Source organism: Narcine bancroftii, chromosome 1 (genome assembly GCF_036971445.1).
Source record: "Narcine bancroftii isolate sNarBan1 chromosome 1, sNarBan1.hap1, whole genome shotgun sequence".
NCBI lineage: Eukaryota > Metazoa > Chordata > Chondrichthyes > Torpediniformes > Narcinidae > Narcine > Narcine bancroftii.
In genome coordinates, this window is record NC_091469.1 from 233,866,428 (window position 1) to 233,881,624 (window position 15,197).

At 38.1% G+C, this 15,197-nt stretch overlaps 1 protein-coding gene across 2 annotated transcripts in view; it reads right to left on the bottom strand.

The window, feature by feature from the left end:
* epb41l4a (erythrocyte membrane protein band 4.1 like 4A) overlaps positions 1 to 15,197 on the bottom strand; it is a 517,267-nt gene that overhangs the window by 405,321 nt on the left and 96,749 nt on the right. For both annotated transcript variants that reach the window (XM_069892849.1, XM_069892845.1), the window contains exons 5-6: positions 5,423 to 5,501; positions 63 to 160 (exon numbers count right to left, since the gene is read on the bottom strand). In XM_069892849.1, coding sequence (XP_069748950.1) covers positions 63 to 160; positions 5,423 to 5,501 — 177 coding nt within the window. The remainder of the gene's footprint in view (positions 1 to 62; positions 161 to 5,422; positions 5,502 to 15,197) is intronic.

The following is a 15,197-nucleotide window of genomic DNA, read 5'->3' on the forward strand; positions in this document are numbered from 1 at the left end:
ACAATTAATGTATTATATTTCATCAAATCATTAAGCAGTTAGAATGGAACAAATTCACTTACACTGAATAGCATATGCACCTAATTGTGCAGCAATATTTAAGGGGCAGGGCAATCTTCCTTGAAGGACATCCTGTTTGACCTGAAGAAAAAACTGGTATCTAAAATAAGAAAAGGTTGCAACATTTAGAAAAATGTATTCACGGACCCATATAACCATTTACGGAGCAGAAACAGGCCATGTTGGCCTTTCGAGTCCGCACCAGTTCACTGATTTTGTGCGCCCTCTTCAGGCATTGGTCCCGGTAGATCTTCATTCAATAACGATGGACCCATCCAAAACGTTTCTAAGATTAGGTTAAAATTTAAGTACAACTATGTTAGGCTTCTTATAAATGAAATTCACAGAAACATGCATTTTTTTATGTTTCATTTGATCAGATATCCAACATGATCTTTGTGAAGACAAGAATGTTGAAGCACCTTTTATTTCCAAATGGCATTTTACTGGAGACCCAACACTAGAACCATAGAACAATTACAGCTAATAATCTACATGAATTTGCTAAAGGCATCTGACATAATCCAACATAAAAAGTCTATAATATAAACTGTGACCCATGAAATAGATTGGCCAATAATAATATTAATTTTTTAACAAAACATTAGAGACTAAATATGAGTTCCCAATGCTTTTCCGAATGGAGGATCGTGAACAGTGGCCATTTCATATAAATAACACTGTCATGGATGCAGTGGATATAATTTCAAATTCCACAGGTGACACCAAGCTTCGATGAGTAGTAAAACAGCAGAGTGAATGATGATAAAGGACAAAGTAAAGGCTTTTTGATTAGGTAAACAAATACTTATTGAAATGTGAAGCTATACACAAGGCAGGCAATACAAGTTAAATACCATAGTAAATACAGTAACAGAATTTGGCTATATATATGCATATTGAGTGAAGTTCTGTTGAACCTCCATTTTCTTGAATATTATATCTAGCTTGAATTGCGACATGATGGATCCTACTCAGGATTCAGAAGACAATTACAACATTTGTTCTAGAACAGGGATTTTAGCTGTAGGTTATATTGGACAAATTGATAGCATAGAAAATTGAGGAAGGGTTAGATAGAGATGTTCAAAATCATGATGGGTTTAGAAAGGGTAAGTAGAGAGAAGCTATTCCCATTAGCAGATGGGTTGACATCTGTGGTTACAGATTCAAGTTAATGGGTAAAAGATACAAACATAAGTGCAAGGAAATATTTTCTTTATACATAGTGGTCATGATGTGGAACTGTGCTTGATAGGCAATTGAGGCAGAATATGGGATGGATAGAGGGAATGAGATTGAACTGATAGCTCTTCAAATTGTTGGCATGGATCTGATGCAATGAACTACTCTGAAATAGTTTTATGACAGCATTTCACTAAGCAGCAATTTACTGCAGTGTTTGATCTCCACCAAACCAGGATCCAGCACTGGTCACAAATCAAGGGCTGCCCCAACCAGTAAATTACAAAAAAACTAGGAAAGAAATGCTGAACATTCAGTTTATCTCAGATCAAAAATATTAAATCTCACTGTGGCCATCCAGAGGCAAAAAGACTATTTTCACAAACTCCACAACTGGAACTGCCAAGGAAAGAAGTGGAAATTCAGTGCAACAGGGACTAAATTGGATAGCTTCCTCTCTTCCCAAAAATGTAAAGTAAAAAAGCAATATACAGTAATTCATTCTAGATTAATGCATGTAGGGCATGCCTATTTGCTCATCTGAATAATTTTGGAGTTCACCCGATACTAAACACACCATTTATAGGCTGCATGGATCATGTGCCAGCTGAATCAATTTACAGACTGAGTCCACAGAATTTTATTATAGAAAATAAAAATGGAAAATCTAATTGATACAATGAAGAAGATGAATAGACACAAACAGGACCACTGATCCTATTCTGAAAGGAGGGCAAACAATGCAAGTATAAGAAGTTAACATGTTGATTCACTCAACAATAAAGCCATAGGGGGGAAAAAAAAATCAAACTTGCATTCACTCTAAGCAAGGAAATAGTCATCAATATTTTGGAAGCTAGAAAAATCTCTAAAAGAATTGCACAAAAAAGGGATGATACATAAACCTAGATGCAAACCAATGCTTCATTTAATGCCAAAAAGAAATAATTATGTTATAGATTTCAACAATGAACAAGCAAAAGTTTTATGTGATAGGAGATTTTAATGGAAAATTAGGAGAAATAAAAGCAAAAAGATTATTTTACGTCTGCCACAAGTCTTCCTTCTTTAAAAAAAAACGAAAGCAATTAGAGCCGAAGCTCGAAGAGTCAACCAGCAAACTGAAATGGATAATTCCTTGAAATAGCAAGATGGACAGGTCTTTCTTTCAGCTGCATGCATGTACCATGTGCCACACATGTTTAGTTAGGACTCTGAGTTCTCAAATGCCACTGCTATTGTCAAATCTATATTAGCATACTGAAAGACATCTTGAACTGGCTGTCCTCCATTCATTTGCCACATTTACGACTCACAGAACACCCACCAGTAATGTCTGTGCAATTAACTCACAAGTGTGGGCACATGATATTAATAACATTATTGAGTTTTGAGAGCACTCAAAACAACCCAGAACAAACATTAATGATCCCAATTTCTCATTCAATATTTTTTGAAGCAGGAATATTGAAATTATATCACTTGTCCTTTTTTATTTTCTTCATTCAGCATAAATGAATATTTAAATAAAAATTATTTCTGCTTTACTTCCTCACATTTATTCCCAAGAAAAGCAGACCACCGCGTGAAATTTAACAGGCTAATTTATGAATAGGATTAAAAAGTGTTACAATATGAACCACTCAGCACTAAGTTAATATTTCTCATTTCACATATCGTGGGTAGATATTTAAATTTTTTTGAATGGCTTAATGCCAGAAAAGGAAATTAAAAAGGACAAAAATGGATAAATGGCATCCACTCATATCAATTTCAGCCATTCCTTTTTATTAATCACTTTTCAGGTTGCAAACATCACAGAAAATCCATAGTTTTTTGCCCATCCTTTGCTGTCATTTAGAACGTGACAGTGAGCCGTTTTTTGCACAGCTTCAGTTCTTCTGATGAATATAGTTATTGGATGGAGGCAGTTCCAGAATTTAGGCACAGCATCCACAAATGAATCTCAATCTATTTTTAAGTTAGATCTATCTTGAAAGAGAATCTTCAGATGGTGATATTGTCATGCACTTGAAGCTCATTTTTCCTGATGATAGAGGTTTAGATTTTGGTGATGTATTAAAAAATGATGGCAGTACTCCAGAGACGCAAGAAATGGATGCTGAAGAGGAGGAGTAGGTATCAATCAACTACACTGCCTTGGCCTGCATGGTGTTCAGTTTCCTATATATTGTTGAAGCACCATCCACCTAAGCAAGTGGCATGTGACCCTGACTTTTGGCTTGTAGATGATCAAAAGATTTGAGATGTTTTAAGGGAATCATTCACTGAAGGACATCAAGCCTCTGACCTGCATTTATGGCCACAATCTTTAGATAGTTGATCAGATTTATCTCTGGTCAACGATAGCCCTAGGATGACAGACTTGGCAATATTAATGCCATAGTTCAGCTCCGACTTGTTGTAAACAGTCATTGTCTGGCACGTCCATTGCACTTTTCACAAGACTGAGCTCAGGAAACACTGTAGATTGACATTCAGGGTCAAAGTCAATATATGCTCAAGAATAAAAAATATCCCACTCTTAAGTTTTATCAAAATTTCTTGAGGTCTCATTCAGTCAGATTTGAACCAAATAACAATTCTGGAATTCAGCTCTTTAATTTCTGTTTGCACAAAGACTTTGTGAAGTTTAAAGCTGAGCAGTCTTGGCGAAAGAGAAAGTGGGCATTCCTGAGCATGTTGGTAGCACTATTAATCACAGCCAGATACTAAAAGGCGAGATTAGAAAAAATGTACTCAAGTAGATTTATCCCTCTTGTTGGTTTGCTCACTGTCTGCCACAGACTTAGTCTGGCAGCTGTGTCCTTTATGACTCCTTCACTATTCACTTCTGCTTGCATACTATTCCAGGGATCCAGAGATTGAGATGGGGAGGTATGAATTTATGTCAGGTGATTCCAACATTATTTGGGAGACAGCTCTTGAAAATCTCACATATTCCCTAGATGAGGAGGCCTTTTAACCATATAACCATTAAACAGGCCATGTCGGCCTTTCAAGTCCGCACCGGTTCACTAGATATTAGGCAGTGAATTAGCACATTCCAAAGCTTCAGATTCATTACCAAAAATTTGTGTTTGAAATTGTCCATAAAAACTTTTAAGAACTGCTGGGTATCACAAAACAAATTTATACCCCTCTTCCACAAAACTGACTTTGCTGGGTTAAATTCTTTTCTTTTTTTAACTATTTCATTACTTAAATCCACATAGAAAAATACTCTGTTATTCTGAATCATTTCTGGATCATTGAGCTCTCTTAGATGATCAAAATTTCAAATTTGTAAGGTTAACTTACGTCAACTTTGCCATTTTTTAAAATCTCTGTCAATGCCAGGTGATTCATCCATTTTCTTGTTTTAATATAAATGTTTAAAATTAAGATTAAACTTTAAATTTAGACATACAGCACAGTAACAGGCCATTTCAGCCCATGAATCCATGCTATCCAATTATACCCAATTAACGTACAACCCCTGGTATGTTTCGAATGGTGGAGGAAACAAGAGCACCTAGGGAAAATCAATGCAGGCACGGGGAGAACGTGCAAACTCCTTATAGACTGCACCAGATATGGACCCAGTCCCGATTGCTGGCACTGTAAAGGTATTGCGCTAACCACTATGCCAACCTTGCCACCATGTAATGGTTATCGCACTACTTGAGTGGTTTGCTGGGCCATTTCAGAGGATGCTTAAAGGACAACAATACTTCCATGGATTCTGAACAAACAGTAGTAGATTTCTTTTCCTGAAAGACATTGGTGAACCAATTGGGTTTTTATAATTTTTCAGTCATTTCATGATGACCGTGACAGACTGCCTTTTTTCCTTAAGATTCAAAAAAAATTTAACATGAATTTAAATTCCACAGCTTCAATAATGAGATTTGAATTACATGTCCAGAATGTTCAGTGTAGGCCACTGGGTTATTAGATTGATAATTCAACATTCAGCCATCAGGCAAACCTCATTTACTTTTAACTACCTTCCCCATATTTGTATTAAATATTCTATTCATTTGAAAATATTTGCAAAAGCAAACATAATACAAATATCATCAAGCTGGCCTCATAGAATTCCTTAAAGCCAACTGAGAAGAAATGGCAGTGTTCATTTATGCATAACTAGATAGCAAAGTATTTACACCCTTACCTTGTTATTTCTTCTTTAAGTTTACAAGGATCTTCTGCATAGAATTTCACACCAAAATACAACGTATAGGGTGGGCCAGCTACAAAAGAAGAAACATTAACATGGGGTGCCATCTATATATTGAATGTTTAACATAAATATTTTGCAATTGATAGGCACAATTTAATTAACTAATCTTGATATTCGCATTACCTGTGAAATACTATTTTCAATGTGAAAAGGATGTTGCCTGGATTGGAAAATTGGTCTTATTAGGCAAGGTTAGCAGAGCTGGTGCTTTTCTCTTTGGAGTGAAGAAGGATGAGTGGTGACTTAAAGGTCTACAAGATTATATAAGATAGACAGCCAGTATCATTTTCCCAGGATGGAACAAATAAACACCAGAAGACATCTTTAGGGAGAAACGTTGAGGGAAGATATCAGGAGTATGTTTTTTTCTTTACACAGAGTTAAAGCATTTTAGGGGGCCTAGAATGCATTGCCAGGGGTGAATACAATAGGGGCATTTAAGAGACTCTTAGACAGGCACATGGATGAAAGAAAAATAGAGGGTTGGAAGGTAGGGAGGATAGTTTTTTTTGCGGGTAGATGTGTATAAGTCAGCACAATATCGTGGGCCGAAAGGCTTGTACTGTGCTGTAATATGCTATGTTCTACAATTTGGTTTCATTGTAGGTACTCATTCCAGAAATGAGTATCACCTGTGAAAGAACTACACCACTAAGAGTGGAAAAAAGAGATGAAGTAGAAACCTGTGCCCAAGCCCCACGTGATGATGCATTTTCAGAGACAAGAAAATATATTTTGATGAACTCAAAGTTGCTTCTTCAGGTAAGCTATTCCTTGTGATGGAATACTTTAATAAAAGAACTATGACACGTTAAATACAGCTTAAGGAATAGATCTGATCATAGGATGTCAAGAAAATTGTTGACAGATGGAGTATTAACACCACCTCCATAAACCCACACATTATTTCATTACATTGACACACAGGTATTCTCTTGGTACATGTCAAACAGCGTAGATACAAAAAAGCCAGATCATTCTTGTATATCCTCACAAACCTGCAATCGGAATAGCGGATTTGGTTAACAACATTGACCACAAGATGGTGCCCCTAACTACAAATAAATTTAGGTCAAGGAGTGTTATCAATCGACAGCAGCACCACCAAAACAAGGTACTAAACAGTACCTACAGTATTTTTTTTCAACTTACAACTTTTTCGACTTACGACGGATTTGACAGAACACAATCCCGTCGTAAGTGAAGGGATACATGTAAAGAAGAATCAAATATTTAGATAGTTCACTTTGTAAAGAACCAGAGAATTTTCAAATCAGTCAGGCATTAGAAAGAGTCTGTGAATAATAAATGCAAAAAATTCTGTGAGAATAATGGGAGCAAATGGCAGCAAAAGTTTGTGATGAAAGGAAAATACTGTAACATTTAAAAGCACACGACAGCAAAATGAAATAATACAAAACAAACAAAAAAAAACAACAGCATCAAATGGTTTTGGCCAAAGCTGATTAAGTGTATATGTAGTGATTAGAAAGACATAAAACAAAACACATGATAAATAAACCAAACAAAGCAAACCTAGATTTATTTTAGAAAATATCCTAGGGAATAAAGAAAGGGCAGCAAGCCAGAAATTCTACTGGAAGAGGAACTTAATTGTAAGTTGAGTCAAGAATATTAGTAAATTGAAGAAAAAGCTGTGCATCACCAACGACACAAGGCACATGTAGCAAGGAATCAAGACCATAACAGATCACAAGTCAACCTTGCAAGATAAAGACAAAGACACTTTCCTTCTGGACAGACTGAACATCTTCTGTGCACGACGCAATGAGAAGAACGGGCAGCAGGGCCAGACAACATACCTGGTCTACTGAAGGACTGTGCAGACCAATCGACGGAGATCTTTACAGAAATCTTCAACACCTCATTGCAGCAGTTTATTGACCCAGCAGATTTCAAGACAGTCACCATCATCCCGGTGCCAAAGAGGGTGACAGTAACAGGCCTCAATGACAACCACCCTGTGGCATTGTCCTCCACTGAAATGCTTCAAGCATCTGGTGATGGAAATCATCAAAATGCACCTCACAGAGACACTGGACCCATTTCAATTCGCTGACAGACAGAATTGTTCCACATATAATGCTATATCCTTGTTCCTCCACTCCATCCTGACCCACCTGGAGAACGATACCTGATATACCATGTTGCTGTTCATCAACTTCAGCTCGGCAATTAACGTGATCATTCCCCAGAGGCTGGTGGGGAAGTTGTTCTTGCTGGGACTCAAACGCCCATCTCTGTAACTGGATACTGGGCTTCCTAACAAAAAGACCATAGTCTGCCCAGGTTGGTAGCAGAGAGTCAAGCATTGCCATGTTGAGCTCTAGAGAATCTCAGGGCTGTAGCCTGCTCCTGTTCACACTACTGACCCATGACTGCATCGCCAGATCTAGCTACAACAGAGTCATCAAGTTTGCAGATGACACAACAGTAGTTGGCTTCATCAGCAACAATGATGAGAGGTAGAAAATCTTGTGATATGATGCAAAAATAACAACCTGAGTCTCAGCATGGACAAGAAAGAGTTGATCATGGACTTCAGGAGAACTAGGAATGACTACCCTCCACTACATATCAACAACTTGGTAGTGGAGAGAGTAGAGACCACCAAATTCCTTCGAGTCACCTTAACTAGGAACCTATTGTGGACATCCAACATCTCCTCACTTGCCAGGAATGAGCAACAGTGACTGTACTTTCTGAGAAGACTGAAGCGGGCAAGGCTACCAGTCACCATTATGTCAACCTTCTATAGGAGCTCTATTGAGAGCATTCTAGCTGGCTGCATCAAACTGTAGTATGGTTGCTGTAGAGAATTGGATTGGAGCTCAATGCACGGGACCAAAAAGAGTAGCAGAGAGCATCAGATTTCAGATTTATTGTCAGAGTACATACATGACATCACATACAACCCTGAGATCCCTTTTTCCTGCGGGCGAGGCAGAATTACCACTTACTGGTAGTGCAAAAAAACATGTAACTAGATCTGTTTGTCTCCATGTGTGTTATGTCTGAATGTGTGTCTGATGTTTTGCACCAAGGACCAGAGAACACTGTTTCGTCAGGTTGTACTTATGTGATCGGATGATAATAAACTTGAACTTTACGCCAGATAAAATAATATCTGCAGTGAAAACCTATTTACATAGAAACATAGGATCACTAGACTCTCCTTCCCACCTCGAAGTGATCGACCGGGATTGTTGTCTGAAGAGGGCGTGCAAAATCATTGAGGACCTCTTCCACCCTGCACACAGTATCTTTCAGCTGCCCCCATCAGGGAAGAGATACAGGAGGATCAGAGCCAGCACCACCAGGCTGAGGAACAGCTCCTTCGTACAGGCAGTGAGAATGAGGAACACCCAAAGGAACTGTTCAAATCATCTGGGACTCTTATAAATACAGAACATATTTATTTGTATATATGAAATACTTATCCTGCAAATGTATTGTTTGCCTCTATGTGTGTTTTATGTCCAGGGGTGTAGTGCTAACTTTTTTAGGTGATGGAGCTGACAAAATGCCTGCCATTTCCTATGTCTTCTCTCCAGATATGACAGAAATATATGTATTCCAGAGGTCCACAGAAATATAGTAAGTCAAGATATTAACAAGATTATACCTGATTATACATTTCAGCTTACATCTGGTACAATACCTAATTTAATAATATGACAAGAATTACATGGCTGAACTCATTAATATAACATAATTATCAACATGTAAAGAAAAAGACGACAATCATGTATTTTACCAATTTAAAACTAATTACCTACTTCCCAAATGCCACCAGTGAGAAGTTTCATAATAATTTCCACAAAGGGCCAGGCACAATATGTTTTTGGGGGTCTGAAGCAACTCTTGTCCTGGTGTCATCTGCTGATCTGTGGGACCACAGCCATGATGTGGCAGACGGCTCAGGATTCCACTGAACTAAAGGAGGTCCATGTAGTTCAACAAATATAAGTGATGATACATGATTGATGTGAATTCTTGAGCACGTTGTTGTAATTATCAAGTTCATGTGACTGAATCCCCTCTCACACTCAGCAGTACTAATAGAAATAACGTGAACAGCTCAGTAAAGGCCGTAAATCTTGGGAGATGCGCCATCCACAATCTTCCAGATAATCTCTGAAGGCATTTATTACAGAGAAAGGAGAACTCTTAAACGTCTTAAGGAGAGAGGATAGTACAGCTACTCCATAATTAGGCAGTATTTCAGCAGGCCACAGGACTCACATTTCATTTAGTAGGGATTTATACAAACTTTTGAGGTTCAGAAATTTGAGAACCTTTCAAGGATGTTGTTTATAAGACGAGTAAGAAATTGTAGATAATTAACAGGGACAATTTTGTTGTTGCTTGTTAAGGTAATTTCTCCAAACTTCCCCTTTTCAACTGTGCCTTGAGCTTCTAGAGTTTTTGTACCAGGTCCATGCAGTGATCTGATGCTCAGTTGGATCACTCTGTCTCCATAAACAATTAGAGCAGAGCGTTTCTGTAAAAACTGACAGTAAACCAAGTTCATGCAACGCATTAGAACTAAGTTCAATAGAAACTGTTCTGAAGAGACTGTTCAATAGACCTTCATAAATTTTTCGGTCAATCCCAGATCTTGTTTCACCCTTCAGTGCTTTTTCAAAATGTCCAGATAGTGCGTCATAATTTTGCAACGCTGCTGGAACTGTTCAAAACGAGCTAGCTACATTCAGTTATGAAATGGGCCTAAAGGAGGCAGGTTCCAGTCTTTTTTGGGGATCACTGTAATAATTGCTCTTGTGAAAGATTTCAGAAGGGGTATGTGGCTGGTGTCCAGAACATGGCCTGTTTTGAAAATATGTTGTCCTAGTTGAGAGGCACAATCAGACAGTTCCTTTTGAATTAGAGGTGTGTGATAGTACAGATTCTATCACCAATGTGTCTATGTACAGATGGTAGTGTAGGATGACTGTGATTGGCTGAGAGTGTAGCCACACCTACTGGCAGGCCTTAAAGGATGGCTCCTAGCCAGACCAGGTCATTCTGGACTGGTCGACCTACTTGTGATACGCTCCAGTCTTTTAGTTAATAAAAGCCTTGGTTTGGACCAACAAATCTTTGGTTCTTTCGACCCGCCTTACAAGGTGATTACTGTAAACAGAGTACAATTTGTCCATAAATGATTGAAAATGATTTAATTCTATGAACTTATCTCACCGAATCACCTTCTGCAAGTTCTAATCTGTGATTAAGACACTGTTAAATTATCACATGAGGGTAATGTTGCTTGAGAATTGTAGCAACACCAGATTTGGCATCAAGCATTAGACTTGTCCCACCATTAGCAAATGCTACAAAGTTCTGTTTCAAGTAAGAGTCATTAACAAGTCAATGAGGAAAGTGTCAAAGACTAAGGTAGCCAAATCTACGCTGGCCTTCATGAAAAAAGTTGAATTTAATAGATATCTGGAGAAGGCAACATCTGAGAGAAAGGGATTATCCCTTTTGCTTGAGACAATGTGATTCCTACACTAGAATTGATTTATTTTTGGCATCGGCACAATTGGAGGGTAGGATAATGGAGATCAAGTATGTGGCTCGGTTATTGTCTGACCATTCACCCTTGACTTTATCCATCATAATGCCAGATAAACAGGCCATGGTGTATAGGTGGAACCTTAATTCATTGCTGTTGGGAAAACCGGAATTTTGTAGTAGCTCCATTAGAGCTCAGATAGATTTGTTCTGTGAGACGAACTGTCCCTCTTCTGCCAGTAGTTTCTTACTATGGGATACACTGAAGGTTTATTGAAGGAGCCAGATAAATGGATATACCAAAGGTATTAACAAGGGGCATATGAAAGAGATAAACAACTTGGAGCAGGAAATAACCAAATTGGAAAAAGATTATCAAAGATCGGGCTCTGAGGAAAACTATAGAAATTTAATGAACAAAAAGCTCAAATACAACACAATGCAAACATACAAGATAGAAAAGATGATCCTAAGATCTAAACAACAGTATGATGAGCTGGAGGAAGGGGCCCATAAAGTCTTGTCTTGGCAGGTGAAGGTGGAAGAGGTCTCAAGAACAATCAGTGTGGTTTAAATGGGGGGGGGAGACCAGATTTCATATAAACCAAAGGAGATAAATAAAACCTTTAGGAAGTTCTATACAGAGCTGTATAAATCAGAATCAGTGGAAGAGACGACTAAAATAGATTATTTTTTGCTTACATTGGAACTACCAAGTTTAGATCAAGATGAATGAGAGGGTCTGAGTGCCCCTTCTCTAGAGAGGAGATTGAGAAAGCCCTGGGCTCATTGTAGGCTAAAAGATCACCGGGGGAGGATGGGTTTCCTGTTGAATTTTATAAAGACTTTAAGGATCTTTTAATGTCCCTTATTGTGAAGGTGGAGTACAGATGGCAGAGACACATACCCCTTCTGAAATCTTTCACAAGAGCAATTATTACAGTGATCCCCAAAAAAGACAGGAACCCATTGAACCCTGCCTCCTTTAGGCCCATTTCATAACTGAATGTAGATTATAAAATTATAGCAAAAGCATTGACCAATAGATTGGCTCAATATTTATCGAAGTTAACAAATCCAGATCAAGCTGGATTTGTACAAAAGAGACCATCAGCAGAAAATATATGTAGATTACTCAATATAGTGCATCTGGCACATTCAGGGGTGGATTCCGGCATGGCCATAGCTCTGGACATGGAGAAGACCTTTGACAAACTGGAGTGGGACTTCTTATTTAAAGTACTGGGGAGATTTGGATTTGGACACTCTATCATAAACCCCAAGATAAAATCATTACAAATGAGCAAATGTCTCCATTGTTCCCATTGGGTAGGTCCAGTGGGCACGGTTTCCCACTGTCCCCAGCATTGTTTATTCTAGCTATTGATCCGCTAGCAGAAGCCATCCAACAGGATCCAGACATAAAGGGGTTCAAAGTGGGCCAGGAGGAGCATAAAATCAATTTATTTGGAAATGATGTGTTAGCGTATTTGACTGACATGCGGGGGGGCGGAGGTTATTGATCAGGCTGAGGACCACACTGGAGGATTATGCCAAGATCTCTGAGTACAAGATAAATCTGGATAAAAGTGAAATCATGTCCCTGATAAAGGGGGATTACTGGCAATACTAACAAGGGAGTCAATTTAAATGGTGGCAAGAGTGCATTAAATATTTGAGGATAAAAGTCGATCAGGATTTACATAATTTATATAAATTCAAATAAATCCTTTTGCTCCAGAAGACTGAGGAGGGCCTTGGTAGATGGAGAACCCTACCCATAACTTTGGTGGGCAGTTAATTCATTAAAATGAATGTGATGCCAAGAAAACAATATCTATTTCAGTCCTTGTCCATTCCGTTGCCCTATGGCTTCTTTAAGATGCTCAACAGATGTATCAGAAAGTTCTTGTGGAATGGTAAAATGGCTAGAATCTCCATAGAAAAGTTGATTTGCGATTATAAATTGGGATGTCTAAAATTTCCGGATTTTAAAAAATATTATTTGGCGGCCCAGTCAAAGTTTATCGCCTTACTCTTTGAGGGAGGGGGCATTCCCTCCCGGGCACAAATTGGACTATATGCGTGAGGAGAAAAGATAGGAGTTTATATATAAATGGGACACTAAATTGATATCAAAGAAAACAGATAACCCTATATTAAAACATGTAATTCAGACTTGGCAAAAAATAAATCAATGCATCAGAATAAAGGTGGGGATATCTCCTAAAGCATCCTTGACCCAGATCAAATTAATACCCATGACTCTGGATAATAAGATCCTGGACATCTGGTGCCATAAGGGGATCAGGTGCATTGAGAATTATTATGAGCAAGACATCTTATGTCATTCGAACAGCTAAAGAATAAATATATGTCTAATAAAACTTTCTTCAGCTAAGATCTTTCTTAAGGGATAATTTGGGATTGTCTATGGCCTTGCCCATGTGCAGTGAAATGGAGATTCTAATGCGAAGGGGGAAGATGTGCAAGCTCATCTCTTATGATGTATCTCCTATTTCAAAGTGAGAGCCCAAAGACTGGCTTACACAAGTCGAGGGAAAAGTGGGAGATGGACTTGGGCACAACAATTCATGAACTGTGCTGGTCAGACCTGTGCTTGTACAGTGTGACAGCAGTCATTAATGCCAGGTACAGTTTGGTGCAATACAATTTCCTGCATCAACTGTACCTCACATGACAAGAATTACATAAATCCAAACCAGAAATTTCAGAAATGTGCTTTAGGTGTGGTCTGGAGATTGGAATCAACCTGGCTATGTACAAAGGTGAGATCCTTCTGGGAAGACCTGGGGGACATTCTGAAAAAATTTACCAAGGTGGATTTTTCCACAGGATTCGGGATTGTACCTTCTGGAAAACATTATGGACGTGAGTTTTAAACTTTCCAGATACTAAATTCAGTTTGTGAGGGTCGCCTTGTCAGTAGCCAGGAAGTGTATAGCGGTCACGTGGAAGTTTGACTCTCAACTAAATATTACATGATGGAATATAGAAATGCAGAGTTGTATTCCCCTGGAGAAAATCATGCACAATTTGAGGAGGAAATATGACACATTTGTAATAGTGTGACAACCCTTCTAAATAAAGGAAATGCAATAATCTGTGCCAGTAATAGAATGAAGTAGATCGTGGCACAGATGATGTGCACTTGTATTCTGTTCCTTATCTTTTTTATTTTGTATTTCTTTGGGTTCTTCTTAAGTTCCCTTAAGGGTTTATGACTTTACCGATATTTGGTTATTTGTATTTGTTTAATTTATATAATCTTTTCTTTGTTGTATTAGTGTATGGGAGGGAGGGGAGAGGGGTAGGGGAAAAATTGACTCTGTATGCTATATACTATTGTTGAAAGAGATTGTGTTATTTGGATTTGTACGAGTATTTGAAAATCAAAAATAAAATATTTTTTAAAAAGAGTCATCAAACCCACAGTTATTGAAACAGCTCAATAGATGCTTTGCAATAGTTGCTACTTTCTGATCAAGTAATTCAATTAGAAGTAAAAACATAAAATGGGGATCACCTTCTTTATCACTTCCACATTTCAAATAAACTATTTGTCCTGTCTTAATGCTAAGGTTTCTTGATTCATCAATGAGATCAGAAATTTTGCCATTTATCTGTTTGATAAGCTGGCATATTTTCTTTTTCATATTAATGGGTAGATGATTAATTATCTCTGTAGCACTAGTACAGGAAAGCAGTCCAATTCCAATGTCAATACCATTTTTACTTTGAAGTTCCAGACAGCCAAAGTGATCGGAGTATGGTCTTGAGGATGTTGCCGGCATCGATCATGAGATGGGTTGCCTGGATGCGGTAGAAGGCACCGATTTTAGTCTGCTGGCTCAGCACCTGGTAGTTGGCTATTGTTGGAATCTAAGGGTTAAAATATCACGGAATAGAGGACTATGTAACAATTTTTATATTTACTTCATGGTTAAGGGAAAAGTATAAGGTAATTAAGTGGCAATCACAGCATGGAGCAAAGTTGGCTGAGTCCAGTAGGGACAGAATTTTCTGCTCCCAAAATACAAGGGAGAGGAAATGGATGAAACGATTTAGGAGGAATGCTCAAACTGAAGGAGGTGTTGAGTAGCACAGGAGACACAGGGCAGACCAGAAAAAAGAATATCCTGTA